The 21,234-nt window shown below is 42.4% G+C and overlaps 1 protein-coding gene across 2 annotated transcripts in view; it reads left to right on the forward strand.

Moving 5' to 3' along the window:
- Positions 1–17,956, forward strand: part of olfm2a (olfactomedin 2a) — a 44,185-nt gene extending 26,229 nt beyond the window's left edge. For both annotated transcript variants that reach the window (XM_030058146.1, XM_030058145.1), the window contains exons 2-6: positions 6,555–6,704; positions 10,654–10,809; positions 12,765–12,984; positions 14,948–15,054; positions 16,948–17,956. In XM_030058146.1, coding sequence (XP_029914006.1) covers positions 6,555–6,704; positions 10,654–10,809; positions 12,765–12,984; positions 14,948–15,054; positions 16,948–17,622 — 1,308 coding nt within the window. In that variant the 3' untranslated portion in view covers positions 17,623–17,956. The remainder of the gene's footprint in view (positions 1–6,554; positions 6,705–10,653; positions 10,810–12,764; positions 12,985–14,947; positions 15,055–16,947) is intronic.
- The last annotated feature ends 3,278 nt before the right edge of the window (positions 17,957–21,234 follow it).

Genomic DNA, 21,234 nt, shown 5'->3' on the forward strand with positions numbered 1-21,234 from the left:
TTTGTCTGTCCCGTTTCAATAACGCTTCACAGATCTTCCCCGTCGTGCTCTCACTTGGAAAGAGGGAGCCGCAGGTGAAAAGTGAGCGTGCAGGAGGGGCGTTAGTCATGGAGGGGAGTGATGGAGAGGGCGAGGTGGGAGGTGGCAGAGAGGCAGCGGGAAAGAGGGAGGAGGCAGACGGGAGAGGCGTATGATGAGTTTATGAGTCATATTATTGACTGGCAACCATGCTGTGCTGATTGTGGTAATCTGTTTTCCTTGGGAGCAGGGGAGACCAGGGACATCATGGGGAGTTTCATTGAGTTTTATTTTAGAGACCAGCAGCTGGCCTGTGTATTGAGAATTGAGCAATCGTTCATTTTAAGTGCGTGCGCGCGTGTGTATGTGTGTGCCTGCACGCCTATTTGCGTGTGGCTCATTCCAGCATTAGCTCGGCAGGCCAGAAAATTAGAGAAATGAGATCTGATCTTTGGCCGTAGCAGAGATACAATGGAACTCTGTGTTTCTTAACCAAGCAGGGACAGATGTTTCTGCATTGCTGTTGGCGGAGCCGGGGAACAAACATCCAAAGATGATAACACCTGGCAGAGCACATCACTCTGCAGAGAGAGAGAGAGAGAGAGAGAGAGAGAGAAAGAGAAGCTGTGGAACTTAGATAAACAAAGTTGCTATTGTTACAGTAAAGGGGAAGTTATTGGAATGGAAAGCAGAAATAGAGATAGGCCTGTGGCTGCTCTTGCTTTTTTATTGTCGCTCTCAGTCCATCTCACCTTGACCTCTCATATCCTCATTGCTGCTCTCTTTTCTCTCTCAACAACTTTTATTAGATCTCGGCTCTCTTGTTCTTATGTCCTCATTGTTGCTACAGTGTCTGAGTAGCAATGGAGAGCTCAGCTCACAGTGCAGCGGTCAGCTCTGCCCCACATCATGGGGTCGACTCTTGCCTCTGCTTGCTTGCTCCTTCTGCAGGTTGCTTATGAAAGTTGTAATAGACTTCCCGTCACGCTCATAAAGTAGGGAGCTGTAGATTTATGATCTCATTTAGCTCTGGCTTTACAGCAGCCAGCTCTGGGGTCGCTCTAATGAAACACTGGAGGAAGTCTATCCTGCAAGGCCTGACGCTGACACCGCAGGCCCTAAGGCCTAATTGGCTAATCCCACTGAAGTTTGTTAATCGTTGCTCTTAAAAACACAGAGATGCTGAGCTTATTTGCACTATGCAGGACAACTCATTTAATATCATCAGGTAGATGGTTTGGTTTCATAGTACATGCCCCCCCCCACCTCTCACCTTTCCAAACTTGTCCCCTGAGGCTATGGAGGCTTGTGGAGTCCACGTTTCCAAACTACAGTAAATCATGGCATTGTCATCTGAGACAACATCGACAAGTGACGAGGTCATTTTCTTTGCCTTTTCACTAAATTATCTAGACTGCAAAACATTACATCAGAACTTACACATGAGATAAGAACGTTAGTCTTAGTTGTGAAATGGTATTCTTATGTAACACCCTGTTGATATAACCCCAGCAAATTGTTGTTGAAGCACCCACATGTAAAATTAAAGGCTTTGTAGCTTTTAGAGTTTTTTGAACATCAGTATGAGAAAAGGTTTTCGCAGTAGCTGACATGCCTCAAACGGCTAAGAATTTCAATCAATGAAAGAAAAACCTTTCAAAAGCTCTTTATTTTGGTTTGGCTCCTGTGATATTATTGCTACTCAGAGATAAGGTGCACGTAAAACCACTATCCATGCTTAGGTAGAATAAAAAGATTTATTCTAACTTTATGAAAACATTACAATTATTCATTTCTTGCTTGTATACACTAATAAAAATAATGTCTCTGAAAATTATATCACATTTCTGTCTGTACTTTTGAAACAAGTGAAAAATCTGGTAGGCAGATGATAATACCACTTATTTCCAATGTTAGAAATGCAAGATTTTTTTCCTGTGTAGTGTAAATATACTATATATTTTATTTATTTATTTATTTATTTTACTTTCTCAGGGACAATACATATTAATGGACACTTTCGTGTAAATATGTAGGATTGTAGCGAGCAGCTAATTTCCATCCTTTGTACCTTGGCACGTTGATGTTAACGTTGTATAAAGACTACTATATACTAGTATAAATACGTTAAAGTTGGTCAGAATAAGGCATATCAGCCCAGTGTTAAGAAAATTACACAATTTAGGAAAATTCTGGAGACAAGTTGATTATCCTTGGAAAAAAGTGGGTTTAAGTCACTGTTCAGATGGAGGTATTTTTATAGTGTGATTGCTCATACAATAAAGATCATAGTTAATAGACATCCAGTCATGATCATTTGTTGAGCATATAGTGGGACTGGATTAATGTAGTCTGTTGTGTACAGGAAAGAAAGAATAACTTAAGAAAAGGTCTTGGGGTATTTACATGCTGTGCTCATGAATTTTTAAGTTTAGCAATGACTTCACCCTCTCCTCCCCTCTGCCTGACATCTCGTCTCCTCTTCCCCTTCATCAGCAGACACAGCACTGAAGTTGTGGTTCAGCACTGTCAATGATCACATCTTGACCATTTGAACTTCGCTAAAGGAAAGTGCCTTGCTTGGACTGAAATTAGAGCCGTTCCAATTTTCCCTGTCAGCCTTTCTCAAGCCACAAGTGTTTTTCTGCAGCCTATCTGTCCATCAGCATCTTTCTTTTCATCATTCTGTTTATGGTAGGATGTGAGTATGGGAGGTTGTGGTCGGAGGAATGCTACGCTGATCACTCCTCTAACCACATGCTGGTGAGGGAATATGTTGGATATGCTGCTCCTGTGGACTGCAGGACATCATGTTGGGATATGAAGGGAACAGAGGGAACCCCGGAGTGATGCATTTAGCGGGGCATGTTCGAAATCTTAAGAATAATTTTCATTTTGGTGACTTAGTCCAATTGATTTTTAATCCCTCCTCCCAGTCTCCTGTTGTTTTTATTGCCGCTGTCATCTTCTTAATGGGCTTTTGCATGGCAGCCGTGAGTGTGACAGCTTCAATTCTGGCACTTACATATTCTATTTCATCCTTCACATCTAATGGAAGTGTTTCTGGGACAGCGAACTGAACGCCTCCTCTCTCCTTAAACCACCGTCTGTGTCTGGGAGGAGAGGATTATCCCCCAGACCTGAAGTCATAGCTCGCTGCCACTGATAGCAACATGTTCAGTGTATCTCATTATCAGGACTCAAATGCAGCACTCTCAGGCCTGACCTCCCTCACACACTGTGTATATTTCTCATTCTACTCTGCAGACCTTATGTATATTTTTGAGTAACATTATTAGATATTGAGGAAACTGTTGTTCCCACCCTAATGAGATATCTGCTGGGCTGTATGGTGTGAACAATATGCTGGATGAACCAGTGTCAACGAGCCATTCTTCTCTGCAGAGAGGGAACTTAATAACAATCATATTTACATAAGTAAGCTAGTGTTGCGAAACATACGCAAGTTTACAGCCGCTACACTGAGAGACGGATTGCTTATGAGATCTGGTATATAAATAACACTGCAAGCAGACACAAAGCGACAAAGCATATTGCAGAAGTACCTCTGCCCCCCTGCTCTCTTAACTGCTATTGTGATGAGACGGGGGAAGATAGTGCAGAATGGATAGGTGGGTGGTAATGAAATTGGACCCGATTCAAATAAGCTCTTAATTTCAACTAAGCATTTATGAAACATTAATGAAAAGATGAGAGAATGTGTTGTTGTGAAAATGCTCAGGCATGGGAAGTGCACATAAAGAGCACAGCATGGGTTTAACATGGAGGGGGGGAAGAAGGTATGTATAATAATGATGCTGACGTCCTTCTTATATTACTTTTTTGAATGGTGAACTAACTGCATATCACTGTCCTTGCTCCCTGTGTGTCAGTAATAAAGCCAGCGTGACTCCGACCATGGCTGACATTCAAGCTGAAAGGAGCATGAAATATTGATGCACATTTCTGCATCTTAGCAAGAATGTTTCTTTGCCAAAAGTGAATATCTGGTGCGTGGGCAGACAGCCCCCACATGTATTGATATGAGGTAATGTTACTGAAGGCAGGCGGCTGCACATCAGAGTGAGTATCCAAAGTGGAGTCTGCAGTCAGAGGCAAGCTAACCTCCACCTGTTAACGCTGCAAGATATCAACTGTAATGAGGAGCCGGTGTGTCCTGCTGTGGCCTCAAGATCTACTGTCTCACACACTTATTCAGCAGAGCAGTAGCCATTGTAGAAGTCCTCCCTCAAACCTGAATAAATATTGCATTAGCACTGCAGGGTTTTTCTGTGAACGTTCATGCAAATACAACACATACGCAGTGCTAATATGTACATAGGCAGACATTTACAGGCAAACACAGGCATTCACACAGGAATACGCAGACTTAGGACAGATGGACACACACAAAAGCCCAGACAAACACGTACACACTGCACTAAATGAGGAGTCCTGACAGTGAGTGAGGGGCAGAGCAGCAGACAGAGGGAAAAGAATCTTCCCTCCAGGCAATGGCAGAATAAAATAGACACTCAGATGTGGAGAAATTGGAAGAGGTTCTGCTTTGGAGACTTCCTCTTTTGTCTTGTCTGCACTCCAACCAGCTTGCACAAGCTCTGGCCTCTGTAGACTTCCGTCATCTCTCCACCTTACAGCCGTCTGATGCTGGATTGCCTTAACGATAAGATGATAAGAAAGACACTGACTGACAGGGACAGACAAAAAAAGAAGAAGTAAAAAAATGTTCAAGTCACTGTAGAGACTGACAGCTCAGAGCCTCAAAAATACCCTTAAATATTAAAAATAATGAAATGATAATTTACCCACAGTACCAGCTGATCCACAGATCCGCCAGAAGTCATTCATGAGCACACTCATGCTGAGACATTACTTACTGAAAAAAGTATGAACAGATAAAGGAAATGGAACATTACTCCCTAGTTGGATTAAATTTAGATGTGTTATTATGCCATTCTATGAATCTATTTTATATATTTTGGACACTATGAAAAAAAGATGTAAAATCTGAAGAGAATGGCTGCTTGACATTACAGGGCATATTTTGGAGTCTGTGTCTGGCGCAACTCACACGGCCATAGTCTATTGTTTGCCACATTTCATTTAGTGTGAGTGTGGCAGGCAGGTTTAAAATTCACTCATAGTCAGAGTGGGAGTGAGAAAGAGCAAAAGAGTGAGCGCAGGAGATGGAGGGGAGAGGAGATGTGTGTGTGGGGGGGGTGAAGAGGCAAGGGATTGGCAGGAGTGACAAGATGTGGCAGTGAGTGCATTGGCTCCTGGGGTGGTTGCTACTTTACACTCCAATCACATAGTCCTCCTGTCCCCAAGACATTTTAATCTGATCCTCCGACCCAAGGAGACGAGAGCACAGCACAACACCGTTCAAGGCTCAGAGGAGAGCAGGGGAGAGGACAGCAGAGTGGAACAGAAAAGCGAGATTTTATTTCCTAATCTGTCCCCCCACTTATGTGGATGGGTCTTTAATTTCATCACTGAAATGCCTGCTTCCTCTCTCATTTCATTTTGCTTTAAATATTCTCTCACTCTGTGTGTGCGTGTGTATGTGTGTGTGCGCGCGCGTGCAGATGCACTGTGAATGAACGGATTGCTCTGCACAGGGAAGTGTGCAAACAGCACGTACATGTGTGTGCACGTGAATATGTGTGCTTGCATGCACGCAGCACTACTTCTGATTGGATTAGTCAGAAAGAGACATCCATCCTCTCAGTCTTGCCCCTCCTCCACTGGTAAAGAGCTGCATTATCGATCCCAAACAGCTCCATTTCCTTTCCGTGTCCAAACTTATTAGACGTTCTGCTTTCACACAAGCTCGCCCAGATCCTCCTCCTCCCTCTATCTCTATTCTGCCCCCCAGATTTTCTTTGTCTTTCCTCATTTTCCAACTAACCATCTAGCTCTTACTCCATCTCTGTCATGCCACTATGTGTTTCATTCTTTTGTGCTTTCTCTTATCCTAGAGTGCACCCATCTCCCCTTATTTACCCTCTTTGACTTTCCTCTCTTTTCTCCTCCAAATGGCTTCTGTTCTCCCTTTCTCTCTATCCTCCTCCTCTCTCTCCCTCCTTCCCGCCCTCATGTTGATGCTAAAATTAGACCGAGAGTGATTTTTGAGTAGTGCAGAGATCAATTGCCATTCACTGCCTATGGGGAAGAGTAACTTTTGGCCGAGTTGCAAGAGAGAATGCCAGTGAGAAATTATGACTCTGCAACTAACTAGTGGTGACAGAATGAGCACGACCAATCAGGGAATGTTAAACCAATTTTCCTTTTTCTCCAAACAATTGCTAGAACACTTTCAAGTCATAAATAATAGCAAATAATACATGACTTTCTTCTTTTTAAATTCTATGTGTGGTAGACTTTTCAGATTAAGATTCTGGCACCATAAAATGTCTTGTCTGCCTGCTTGCCACAAACTCAGATAAACAGCAGATGACGACGGCAACTAGCCCCCGTTCGTTGAGTCTAAAATGTACATGTCTCTGTTTCTGCAGGCACTGTACCCGAGCCCAGAGGAGGGCTGGCAGATCTACAGCTCTGCACAGGACGCAGATGGGAAGTGTATCTGTACTGTGGTCGCACCAGCCCAGAACATGTGTAACCGCGACCCACGCAGCAGGCAGCTTCGCCAGCTCATGGAGAAGGTGACAGCTGTCAATAGCACACTCACTCTGAGCCCCGGCTCTGAGTCGCATACACACACACACGCCAACAGACAAAGTGCCACCGTCTGTCACATACAGGCTGCTGAAGTGAACAGTCTCACTTTCTTTACTCAACAATTGATCAGTCGTATAGATGAATGCTCACATTGTGAATCTGAGGAGAATTCCCATTGTTCGTTAGGCTGTTCTCTTTATTATGAAAGAGTTCCTCAAATTGAATGAGGCATGAATCACATCAAAAAAAGGGAAATGTCCTAAATTTGCCCATGAAATTGGATTCATTGAGCCTTAGCCTGATAGTGATTTTTATTCAATTGAATTCATTAAGTTCAAATTAAGAAAATGAAAAAAGGATTCCACCAATCAGTGAGGGGAGTAACAACACTGTTTGCGTAATATTACAGGATCCATTCTCTCAGACTCGATCTAACCGTGTCAGCTTCAAAGTGACCCATGAAAAATTCAAAGGCATAAATAAATACATTCAGGCATAAATCAGCATATTTGTGCATGTACGTGCCTTGTGTAGCAACTAAATAAATATAAACTGCAAAAAAAAATCTCCATTCCAAGTTATTTCGTGTAAGATTCAGTCTTGAAAAGCTTTCTTAATTCTTTTTTTTTCTGTTTTCTTAAAAAAAAAAATCTGGCAGATTTTTTACATTTGTTTGAAGAAAAACAAACAAGATGAAGAACAACAAACAGTGAATTTGAGACTAACAGACATGTTCAGATGGATTTTTTTGTGCATATTAGTCAAACATAATAAACAGTTACCACACACACAGACACACAGTCACAAATCTTAGTAAGTATGCTGTACTGCCGGACAATAAATCTATCTGTTTAATTTACATAAAGTGGTTGAGCCAAAAATACCACTGACTGAAAGAGCTGTTGTAGAATGTGGAGTATGCAGATGTTTCCTGCTAGTTTATCGTGCAATACACAGAGAGACAAATCAGGGGTGAGAGCAGCTCCGTTAATGAGTGAACCACAGGCGCTCGTTGACTCCCCTGATCTGCAGTTGCATCGATCGGCAGTTTGCGAGCAGAGCGGCAGCGTGGAGAAGTGTGTCAGGAGAGCATCAGATCCTGCCTCTGTTATCCCGAGCCCTTCACTCCCACACTGAAAAATATCTCCATCTAAACAAGCCACTTAGCCTCATCATTAGTCTCAGAAATATTCATTATCTTTTTTTACGAGAAAAAATTCTGCCAGTGGGATGAAACAATCCCATTTGCTTCCAGTGCTAATCAACTTTTCTTGAATGGATGTGTCATTTTCATGCTACTAGTAGGCTGATCTGCATTATTCTGCCTTGTTTCAACATATTTATACTAATTATGCCTCAAAAATATCTGAAACATGTGGAGCTGCATAGGAAGCAAGTGGGTTCACCCCACTGTTAACAAGTCATCTCACCCCACTAGCAGAATTTTTTTAATGACTTTTTTCACTTTTCAGAAAAACAAATTGTTAACACTTAATATAAGACTAAATTACTTATAAAGATGCAGTTTTTTTTGCGGTGCAGAGGACATATAGCATTCACTCATAGGATGGACTCCTGTTTACTTGGCTTCTAAGCTGCAACTCTTATCTCTATAGTTTATCCACAGCAGGGCCACTATTTGCTGCCCGGCTTCAGGGACACAGGGAGGGAGTGGGGACACTGAGATCGGTGAACGAGAGAGCAGATCCACAGCAAGGCAGAGGGAAATACTTGGAGCAGAGAGGGAGAAAGGGGTGGGTAGAGGAAGGAGGGGGCTGACATTGATGTGGTCTTGTGAGAGAAGGTAGAGGTAAATTGAGATGCTGAATAGGCTGTGAGGCCCTGGTGGATCAATGAGACACCTGAATTCACATATTGCTTTCATTCTCATTGAAGTTCTTCCTTTCCCCTGACGGCCTCTGTCTGGTGCTGTTTCAAACACACATTCATACAGACAAAATCCATACTCCTGCATATTTTAAAGCAGGAGCATGGAGTAAAGCTATTCAGAGAAACTGACATGTATGTGTGCATGCGCTAATGTATTTATGTGTGTATTTGCACATGGAAAAAGAACATATGCATATTTTTATGTGTAGACACTCACACAATGTGGGGCTGTGTGTTTGTGCATGTGTCTCTGTGGGGAAAAAAAAAAGTGTACAGGCCCAGTACTAAAAGATAAAATTCTGCCGTTCTTTTTTGAAACAGTCAAGCTGCTGTTTGTTATTTGATTACATGTGCGATTCCTGCTGGAGCCACATGTTTTTTTTTTTGTTTTTTTTTTTTAAATGCAGGCATTCAAGTTTGTTAAAATGTGTGTGTGTGTGATATTGAATAGAGGGTGTATATGTCTGTACTTGTCTTCACATTTGTATACATGGGCAACTTCTGAGCTTGCTAGATGCCAGTTGTCAGAAAGGCCAGCCTAATGAGGACACCTGCAGTGACTAGCTATATGAGTGGCAGACTCAGCTTAAAGTGAAAGGAGTACTGTGCATTTGTGTGTGTGTGTGTGTGTGTGTGTGTGTGTGTACTCCTGATAGCACCATTCTCACCAAAACACTGTCATTTAATCCCTGAACCTTATGTGAATTATTGCAGCACACCAGATACACAAAGCCTCTCCCTGACACAGAAAACCAAGGATACGCTAACAATGTCAAAAGTACCCTCTGCACGGAGAATGTAAAGTAGCCTGCTGCCTGCTCCTGTCCAGCCTTCTGTAAGGCCGGACAAAATGCCATCAAAAGCAGAGCTGACCCTGAAGGACAGCGGTGTTAGAGCACTCACGGCTCAGACATTTGAACACCTCATCTCCCTCTGACCTCTCTCTCTCTCTCTCTCTCTCTCTCTCACTCACTCTCTCCCTCTCTCTGAGTGACTGAGTTGAGATGAGTTGAAATGAGATGGGGAAAGGGAGGACACACACACACACGAACACCCGCATGTACGCGCACACACGCATGCACATAGACACACTGGTACATAGGATTTGGTGGGAGTGAGTCATAATGTTAGACATGAGGCAGACGGAGCAGACAGATTGGAGTCTTGTCTTGATAGCTCAAACACTTTGTGCGTGTGGATCCGTTGCCACAACTCAAAGGATGAAGCTATCCCAGCTGCCACCTGGGCCCAGGAGACTTGGGTCAGCTGCTTTGGTTGAAACTCCACTCCCCCAACTATTTTGTCTATAATGGTGTTTATAAAAAGGTTTATCTGTAAGAGAGAAAGCAGTTTCTGTTGTTGTTGTTGTTGTTGTTTTTTACCAGATAATCTCTACTGCCAGTTTATGAAGTATGTGGGAGACAAGGTGGCATGTTTGTTGGGTGCAGGAAACAGTAGGATGGACATGGAGCGGGTAGAGTGGGCTGTCAAACAATGGGCAAGCTGGGCATTTTGTGGAAAACAGATTTTATGCCAAACTGTGACCTTTGCAAGTTGAGACTGTGAGTGATTTGAATAAATATCAGCACACTTGCTACTCCATAAACATGAGCTGCATTGTGTTTGTGTTTGTGTGTGTGTGTGTTTACTTGTATATTTGTGTGGCTTTGTGAGCATATGTGCATGTGAACCCCATGAACATAGGCTACTAGAGGCCTATTAAAATTCTAAAACGTTTCTCAGTTTTGAGATGACTCCTGGCCAGTTGAATAAAACGTGTGGGAGATGCGTGGGTGTGTGAAGCAGTAGGCTGCATATGCAGCAGCAGAGTGGGATGTCAAAGAGTTGGCAAGCTGGTTATTTAGCAAAAATTGAACTGAGCCCTATGAGAATTTACATTGTGTGGTTGTTAGAGCTAGTCACTTGAATAAACACTTCTACAATGTGCTTGTTGCTCCATGAACTTCATTTTGTATGTTTGTGTGTGTGTGTGTGTGTGTGTGTGTGTGTGTGTGTGTGTGTGTGTGTGTGTGTGTGTCACAGGTTCAGAACATCAGCCAGTCTATGGAGGTGCTTGACTTGCGGACATACAGGGACCTGCAGTATGTGAGGAACACCGAAAGTCTCATGAAAGCCGTGGATGGAAAGTTGAAGACGGCCTCTGAAAACCCACGCAGTCTCAATCCAAAGAGCTTTCAGGTAATTGGCTGTCTGTCACCTTCAGAACAGCAGTACACATTCATATTATTACCAAGTGAATGTAGATGCCATTAGCTGTGGCGCTGCACTCAATGTACACAACAAAATTTGCCAGATTTAATGCGCCGCAATCTTCCTGTCTTCACAGGCCATAAAACTTAATATGGCTCTCTATAGACTGCCATACAAACATAGGTATGCACATTCAATTTCCAGAACTATCTTGGAGTCATTGAGTCATGCACAGAGGCAATTTGAGCAAATTCACATGCGCCTGAATTATTAAACTCCAGGACCTAGAGGAAGAGTGTTTTTATCTGTTTTCCTCTCTTTACATCCTTCCCACTCTCCCTTCCTACTCTCCCTTCTCCCTTCCTACTCTCATATCTTCCTACAACGTATACTTAACATTCTGGTCTCTGCTCTTAGATAACAGGCACATATATTCACATTTATCTCTACCTTATCTCTCTACAAGCTAAGGCTCAGCTGCCATTATCAGTGAGCCTTTTTGTCTTCCTGTCAGAGGGCTGTCTTGCCTGGCATTTCGCCACATTTCTCACATTCTTACAGCTATTAGATGGACCATAAAATAGTTTGATTAAAAGATGCCTTGATAAATGCTAAGTGTGCTTTACCGCTGGGACTCTTGCCTCAGCACTGGGTCGAGTAAGTTGTGTTTTGCTCACAGTGTGTTTTTATTAAAGTAATTCCAGTATAGGTAATGGAGATGTTTATGAAATTAGCCTATTCATCAATAAAGCCCGAGATGACTAAAACATTGAGAAAGGTAGCTATGCATTATTTCCAAGCAAATGTCTGGATGTAAATCCGCAATCCAATAAAGAGAGAAAAGACCACAAGTCTAAAAAAGCAGGATTTGACCGGAGTTGGATGGCTGATGAATGCGCGCAGCTCAAAGTCGCCGATGGCAGAGCGTGGGAGATTAACGAGAGTGAATTTTCGCAGCTCGAAAGGGAGAAAATGAGATTTATGATGTGGCGCCGCAGGGCTGAGAGCTGCTCCATCACCAGATTTACGATAAACCCTAACAAGGAGGAAACAGCCCCTCCTGTGGCGGCCACACTTTATTGATACACCTACTGCTTCTGGGCCTTATTGATATACCTTCCAACAGCAGGCAGCCTGGCTCTCCTGCCGCTCCCTGCTTTCTTGTCTGAGGACACATCTTTCCTTCCACTTCTGAGCACATGATGAGCCACAGACCCCCTTTAAATCCCCCAATAACATGCATCCTAGGTGTTCAGATTGTGACTCTGATCACCAAAGTCAGCACCAGAGGAGCTCAGAATTGCATTTGGCCACAGCAACAGGAGTTCAAATTCAATACCTCTCCAACACACTTATATCAGATACATCAATGGAAATCAACTTAACACACAGATCCAACTGAGAAGCGTATTCAAATCAAACAGGTGGCATGCAGCTTGGAGAGTAATTTTCTTGCCTCAAAACAAGAAAATCAAACGGGACAAGAAGTTTATGGTTAATTTTAAATTATATAAACCTTAGGAGAGGAAGTGATACGTACACCATTCTTTGATTTTGCAATGGAGAGAAAAATCCAATTTGAGAGTACATGGCCGATGTGCATTGTAATGCCAGGTATAAATGTAATCCAGGTAAATGAAAACTTGACACAATTCAAGACTTTTTTTTTTTTTTTTTTTTTTTTTTTTTACAAGACTTTTGTGCAATTCAGGGAGGTACAGGGAAGGATAGATGAACCAGCAGCCACACACTCATCTTCAGGGCACATCTCCTGTGTGAGAGATGAGCTCTGACGATTGGAATGCTGGCTCCTGCACACATAATCCTCTGTATTGACAGGTGTAGATCGACCTCATCTCTGTGAACTCTTTATTCTCCTGGGGTTTAATCTTTTCCACCCACTTTGCTCTTTCATGGTTCTTGCTCTGTGGTGGATGTCTTAGGAGTTGAAGGACAAGGTGACCCAGCTTCTCCCCCTGTTGCCGGTGCTGGAGCAGTACAAAGCTGACGCCAAGATGATCCTGCGTCTTCGGGAGGAGGTGAGGAACCTGTCTTTGGTGCTAATGGCCATCCAGGAAGAGATGGGTGCCTACGACTATGAGGAGCTCCGCCAGAGAGTCCTACTGCTGGAGACCAGGCTCCACTCCTGCATGCAGAAACTAGGTATGACATAGAGCCATACATGTGTTTGCATTCACGTGTACAGCTTTATCTGTATCTGTGTCTGCGCAGTGTATACCACAGCTTCTGATTTGAAATTCATAATCAAATACCTTGATAGCACTTAGCAATTACAGCTTGGGCAACAATAGAGAGCAAACAGGGACTCAGTTTTTTTTAAAGACAAAACAATGATGTAGACAGGAAATATGGATTAAACTTAAGGTTATTAATGGTCAAAATCCTGTTGTACATGGTCAATGTTCTTAATCTGCTCTGGGCTTGAATTATCTACATATATTAAGCAAAACTAGCCTAGAGAGACTGAATGCATAAATTATCTTGTTCTCATGTAATGTATTAACTTAAACTGATGATTTTACAAAAATTCCACATATACAATCTGATGACTTAACAGAAAAAGACTGCAGCTTGAGCACAGCCTTTAGGTCATTAGTATTTAGGTATTGGTTTCTTAGGATTTAAACCTTCATATAAAGCAAATGTCTTCACATAGACAGATAACAGTAATAAACTTTATTTATCTAGCATTTTTCAAAACAGCTGTTACAAAGTGTTCTCCAAAACAGGATAAAAAAGGACAGCGAGAGTCGATAAAAGGAAACAAAGACAGTCAGGATACAACAGAATACAGTAGAATGAAAGCAGACAGGTTCGGAAGAACAATGGAACGGGCCATAAAAGAACATTGTGAAAATGCATTCCTGTGCAGGAAACTTTTGCAAAAGTGGATTAAAAGATGCTACTCACGTGTCTGTGAGCTCCTTTGAAAAGGGAATTTTGAAGCTTGGGAACTCTGACAGCAAAAGTGCGGATACCTTTTGTTATATGCCAGCCCCTTGAAACAAACAGTAAGGCCCTGTCAGATGTGTTAAAAGGGGCAGACCGCACTGTGCCCCAAAGTATTCAGTAAAAATAAAAAAACTAACTGGCAACCATGTAGAGCTGCCACAGTAAGAGTGATATATTCTCCTTGATAATAACCTTGATACTACATTTTGCAACAGACGCAGGAAATAACGGAAAGTGGAATTTTTTGTGCTCAGTGGAATACAAATAACACATTATGTTGGAGATATTTTTAGCTGAAAGAAGCAAGACTGAGCAACCGTTTTTCTGTTTAAAGTAGGGATCTGAATCATATCCTACACCTAAATTCTTGGCTGTAGGCTTTATTTTGTTGCATAAGATACCAACATTGATTTCAATCTGGTTGATGACATTCTAAGGGCGCAAATAAAACAATCTCAGACTTCTGTTCATTGGTTGAAGGAAATCCATCTGCCATTTAATACTGAAAAGGCAATCTTTAAGGCTCTTGATAGTGTTGGAATCTCCGGGTTTTATAAGTAAATACTGTATATCTCTGAGTGTCATCTGCATAACAGTGAAAATTAATATCATGGTTATAGATTATATTCCCAAAACACAAACACAAACATAAAGAAAATAATAGAGGGCCTAAGGTTAACCCTTGTGGAACACCATATTTCAGATGAGTTCTAGGAAGAAATGAGGTTGCATCGCACAACACAGAAGACTTAAACTAAAAAGATTTCAGCTAATTCAGAGCTATTTCTGTGAACACTACCCAGTTTTCCAAGCAATGAAGCAATATGGTAAATAATGCCTAAGCTAAGATCTAGGACAATCAAAATCAAACAGTCACCTATCAGCAGTAATTTCACTGGCAACCTCAAAGACGGCAGTGTTACTGTTGCTTTAAAACCTATTTTAATCTCTCTTATTTGTATCTGATTTTGCAGTTGTAGCTGTACTGTGTGTGTGTGTGTGTGTGTGTGTGTGTGTGTGTGTGTGTGTGTGTATACAGTATTACAGTATGCATGGTGCATATTTATATGTCCTCTGGGGTATATATGCATATACATAAGGTATATACAGTATATATGCGTGTATGTTTTCTTACCATCTCTTTGGCCTCCAGGCTGTGGGAAGCTCACTGGCGTCAGTAATCCCATCACAGTGCGTGCATCAGGATCGAGATTCGGCTCCTGGATGACTGACACCATGATTCCCAGCTCAGACAACAGAGTGAGTATCTCCCTTCTTTTGCTGACCCCTGACCTCTTACCCTTTACTCTTTGACACAGCATCCCCCTCTCAGCTCAATACCTCTTACAGATTAAACTCTATCCCTAGATGAAACCAGGCCAAACTCTTTCAAATCTACAGCTTTGTGTAAAAAACAACAAGTCAGAAAACAGCTCCCTCACAGCAAGACTGTCATGATATTTCAGTGACTGATTGACTGTTTGCCTGAGTGGGACTTCTTGTGAGCACTGGAGGAAGACAGATAGAGAGACAGAGAGAGAGATGGCAATAGAAAGCTGAGTCACTGATGGATAGCATTCCTCCCCCACTTCCCTGCCCAATCCTGTCACAGCTACTCCAGCTGATTAATCACTTCATCATCAGTGAAGAAATGAATGAGTTGTTTGGGCTAAAGTTTTGAAAATCACCTAGGTAATTACCAGGAGTGCTAGCATGCTGAGATGCTCTGGGATCAGATGATATAGTAATGGCTTTAGCTGATTAGAGATGACATAGGGTTTCACATGAGCAGGCACACAGTAAGGAGGAGGGGAGAGAGGGACGCAGAAGTGGATGAAGAAGAGGACCAGGATGGCCCAGGAAATGGAGGGTGGGGGTGCAAAAGATGTGGAAGAGCACTGGCCATTTGTAGACAGATGAGATGGAGACAGATGAGGCTTGAGAGGACAAAAATAAAGATGGCTTTTCTCATCCCCACCCTGGCTCATACACGCTAAATGGATATTGCTAACAGCAAAGGTCAATTTCTTTGATTGAATGCCCTGAAGTCTGTGTTTAATCACCTCGCTTGCTGAGATCACATTAGTATCCTCATATCAAGCACTGATTACATTAATAGCCTGATACATCACCAATATCACATTAACATACAAATCAATCATAGTGATCACATTTGGGAAACATCATTGACACTCGGGAGCCTGACAGAAAAACAGACTAGAGGAAAAAAAAAAAAAAAAAAAAAAAAAAACTTGGTCAACATGTGCTAGAGCTTTGCCCTGTCTTAGATCGCACCTCCCTGTTCAACTCTGGGGACTCATTTAGCAGGCATAAGAGAAACAATACCTAATGCTCCATAATCTCCCCTTCTCCATAATTCAGCTGCTGTTCCACACCACCCCCGCCTTCTCCCCTCCCCTTCCTCTTCCCCCACTGGGATCCTTAGTGAAGCAAGTGCATTTTCTATACCTGGAAAGGAGGCGAGAGCAGCGGGAAAGGGGAGGGGAAGAGACAGGATGGGGGCATGTATGGAAGAGAGAAAGCTAAATCCTAGAAAAGCGCTATTTAATACATTAAGGGCAAAATAAATATCCAAGACAACTGCAGATTAAGTGAATCAATTAAAAACTGAACTGCGTCTTAACAGTAGCATTGGGAGAATGAGACCGGAGAGCTGGTCAGACAGGGGCCACAACTGTCAGTGGGCCGATCCACTGAGAGTGCTTGAGGAAAAAGAGAGAGCTGCTAAATGGATTGATTTCCTGTAAATGTGGACTGGAAAGGGCAGGGAGCAGAGGCAGTTGGTTGACTGCAAAGCTCAGGCAACATCTTCACTCCCACGCTGAGCAGAGATCAATAATACTGCACATATATACAATACAAGTATGCACAAATGCATGCAGACATACACTGGTGATGACACCCACATACACATACACACACTCAAGCAGGCAGAGACTCTCCACATATGCAGCACTCTCATTCTTGTGCTTAGGGCATTGCCGCAGGTTATAATGAAATATGAGCCCCACTGCCACTCTCTAACACCAGAAGGGGGTTTTCAGATGCAGTTCAACAGCATCATTCCAAGGTACAAACTCTTCTCATCCCAGTTTGCTGTTCCACCTCTGATTCTGACTTTTGTCTCCCCAGGTGTGGTCCATGGACGGTTACTTCAAGGGCCGGCGTGTCTTGGAATACCGTACCATGAGTGACTTTATGAAGGGCCAAAACTTTGTGCAGCACTTGCTGCCTCACCCCTGGGCAGGCACTGGCCATGTGGTCTACAACGGCTCCCTATACTACAACAAGTACCAGAGCAACATCATCATTAAGTACCACTTCCGCTCCCGCAGTGTGCTGGTGCAGCGCAGCCTGAGCGGGGCAGGCTACAACAACACCTTCCCTTACTCCTGGGGCGGCTCCTCTGACATTGACCTGATGGCAGATGAAAATGGCCTCTGGGCCGTTTACACCACCATCCCAAATGCTGGGAACATCGTCATTAGCCGCCTTGAGCCCCAGAGTCTGGAGGTGCTGCAGACCTGGGACACGGGCTTCCCCAAACGCAGTGCTGGAGAGTCCTTCATGATCTGTGGCACACTGTATGTCACCAACTCCCACCTGGCTGGTGCCAAGATCTACTTTGCATACTACACCAACACATCAAGCTATGAGTACACAGACATCCCCTTCCACAATCAATATTCCCACATCTCCATGATGGACTACAACCCCAGGGAGAGGGTCCTGTACACCTGGAACAACGGACACCAGGTGCTGTACAACGTCACACTGTTCCAGGTCATTAAGACTTCCGGGGACTGAGAGCCCCCAGTGTGACCCACTCAACTAACGCTGTGATCATTGTTGGGGTGGGGTGGGGCAAAGGAGCGGGCTGGAGATTGGTTGGTGTGGGGGTTGTGGGAGGGTTGTGGGGTTCAGTGTAGGGGCATAAGCGTGGATTTTTTTAAAAAGAATTTCAATCTTCATAGAGTGCTATTATTCACATTCTGAAAAAACACACCCCGACAGCACGGTCGGTAAAGATATATGGACGGAGCGCTTCTCTTCTTTTTTTTTTTGTTTTGTTCTTTCTGTGATGAGTAAGCATGGTTCTTTTTATTTGTGATGAGAAATAAATATCAACCTTTACCATTTATGACTTTGTATTTCATTGAGCTTCTAATTTAATATAGACAACCCTGCTCTTTTTTGGGGGGTGGAGGTGGGGGTGGGGGGTGCAAACAACAAATAGAAAAATCTTTGGCCTTGTTCTATAGGCATGGATTCAAACTGGAATGGGAGAACAAATTTGGAATAGATAACTGCAACACTTCACGGCTAATTAAAACTGACGGAAGTTCTTCTCAACCATATGAAATCCATTACCAAGATAATCATCACTTATCAGAGTCAGGTGTGTGAATTTTCAGTCCTATAGTGAAGTGGACAAGCAAGAACTGGCACATTTGTGTCGTTTCATTGGAATATAAATGAGGAGTGTAAAATTGTCAAAACTGAAATTATTTTGCATTATCAGCCCTAGAAAGTGTCAATTTTGAAAACACACTGGATGAAACATTTTCAAAGTAATTCACATCCCAAACTAATTTCTATCCCATTATAACTGCCTTGGTAATAGGTGGTTATTACTGCCACAGCCTAATTTCAAAATAACTGGCTAAGAGCATATGAAAACTGACAAGCCTGTATCCGGTGGTATATTAAGCTGTATCTTGAAAACATTATTTTATCCAAGATTTTTCCATCTAAAAACTTTTTGCATATTTTCTGTATAATTCATGTCAAGGTAACAGCAATTTAAGAGTAGAGACACTGCTTTTATCTACCACAAACAGTTTGTTTACACTGCAGTAGTCATGGCTATCAATTTATTTTTTTCAGTGTGACATGAAGCTGAAAGCAAAATATTTGTGGTCTTTTGGTAAAAAGAGAAGACGGGGTGAGAAGGTTTGAGGAGCTGAAACAGAGGACAGTCATGTAGATGTAAGGATGTAAAAGTAATTGCAGCAGCATTTACATTCCAGCAGAGAAATGAGACTTCGGCAACCAATGATGCCCGCTGCTGCTTGTGCTTGTCAAGCAACAATCTGTTTCTATCTTTTTTATTAGTGTGGCTGTTGTGAAGTGCTTTCTGCAGAGGAATGTTCAGACACAGTGATCACAGCAGGCCACAGCTCATGTGAAAGTCTGCAAACCTTTTAGTGCATCTTATTTATTCAGTACAAAGGAAATATAAAACTAGCAAAATAATCCTGAAGCCCCATTGGCATTCATAGTATCTCTGCTTTGTAGAGGGCACTTTGGTGGAAAGACAGCAACCCACTGTGCTGTCATTTTTTATTCCTTTCATTTATAAGGTGCGCAGAGATACATCCATTCTTTCAAGATACAGTGGTGGATGTAGAGGACATAAAATAAAATGGAGACTCCATTTTTTTCTGTGAGTAACCATGGCGATCCTATTCATCTCAGATGGCCTTTCCATCAATAAGGTGTTGTGCTGAAGAAGACCCTGATGAGTTCATCCACAGCTGTGGCTGACATTTAAAGAAGAGCACAGTACAGTGCACAACAATATGCACTTCCCAATGTGACCTCCAAAAACAGCGATATGCCAACAGACACTATCAGCCACACTGAATGCAATTATATCATCTAAGTATACAAAGTTAATTTGGAGAGTGAGACTGCATGCAATGGTGTTGTGATAATTTTCTTTAAAAAATGGGGCTACAGTTGCTTAGTTGAAAAGGAACAAAATTTAGTGGCAAGTGATCATTTGTTTTTAAAGGTGCACTGCGCGAAACTTGCAAAGGGTCGGTTGTGGTGAGGACTGTTTAAAATGTAAAATAAGCATCTATCAGTGAGTGAGAATCATGTTAACTCTATGAAGTTACATGCTTATTCCAGGGTTTTTGTTGTTTGACTCTAAAGGATCCTGACTTCAGCTGACCCTCCAAAACGTTGCATCTTGTATCTTTAAAGCTAGGACTAAGGACAAAAAGTCTTTCACTGCAAAAAATTTTCATCTTAGTAACTCACAGTCTCATATTCAAAAAATTTAACACTAAATATGAGACTAAATGACTTGTTAAGATGATGATTTATGGAGTGTTTTGACAGTGAGATTAGCAATTGTTGTTAGAGATCATTGTAGAAACTATTTTATACGACCAATAATGATTAACAATGCTTCCAGGTGATGAGTTGGTAAATTGTAGTAAAACATAATTGTGTAACTTAGTATTTCCGTAGATTTTGGAGGTAACATAATTCAAAAAAGTAATTCGAAGTAACCACATGACTGAATTTGAATAATGTTGAGCTGGGTGGTGAAGCCCTCTCACCTGGGATCAGATCCCTGTAATAGCTGTCTCTCCTGTGTCTCTCTTTCTCTCTGCTTTCCCACAGTCTGGATAAAAAATAAAAGTGACAGAGATGATTACACTGCCCACTGACTTAATTAGAAAAATAATAGTCTATCGTGTGTTAGAAAATGAGGCAGAAGCATGCTTTAATGAGAGGTGTTTCACAACTGGTCTTTTAATAAAGACAGCAATGGACAGTTGACAGTTTCAATAAGTAGCACAGGTATTCAGAAATAAAATGAAACGAAAAAAAAAAAAAAAAAAAACAGGCCTACGCATTCCAGTCATACAATACTCTTTCCACTTACGAGAAAACATGAAACGGAATAATGAGTGCACATAGATAAATACAATCTCTAGGATCAAACACACTGAAAGAAGTCCACCGATTGTAATGATTTCCTCATCTAGGAAATTTAAAAGGAAAGCAGCCCTCTGTGTCTCTAACTCACCACATCTATCTATTCATGTCTCGTCTGTTTTAAATTCTTTTCATGCATAGCCATGGGTGGTCTTGGCATTTTGGCAAAGGTTCGAAACCGCCTCAGGCCCTAACAGCCAGAGGGCCCTACAAAAGACACGAATGACCTGATATAAACTTACATTTCATCAGGTTGAAATTTTCTTATTGGAACATCCCTGGTATTTTCGCAGAGAAAATGATTTCACTGTTGAGTCATTTGAGATCTGGTGTGTCAGCCGACAAGCCAACTCCCGACCCCGACCCCCCCCCCCCCCCCCCCCCCCCCCCCCCCCCCCCCACACACACACACACACACACACACACACACACACACGCACGCACAAACAGTCAGGCTATTAGTAGTAGTGTGCGGATCAGGCCTCGTATTTGTGTCCGAACCCGACCCGAGCCTGAGATTTTACTCGTCCTCCACTCTAATTGCTAGTGGCCTATTCTTCTCCCCTACTACTACAAACTGCGTCTCCATTTTGACTTCATTTTCCTGGCCAGTGAATCAGTCGCAAATGAAAACAAAACAAATAACGCAGAGCTATGCCAAAGTTGTGCCGAATAACAACAAAA

This window comes from Myripristis murdjan, chromosome 8, assembly GCF_902150065.1.
Source record: "Myripristis murdjan chromosome 8, fMyrMur1.1, whole genome shotgun sequence".
Taxonomy (NCBI): Eukaryota; Metazoa; Chordata; class Actinopteri; order Holocentriformes; family Holocentridae; genus Myripristis; species Myripristis murdjan.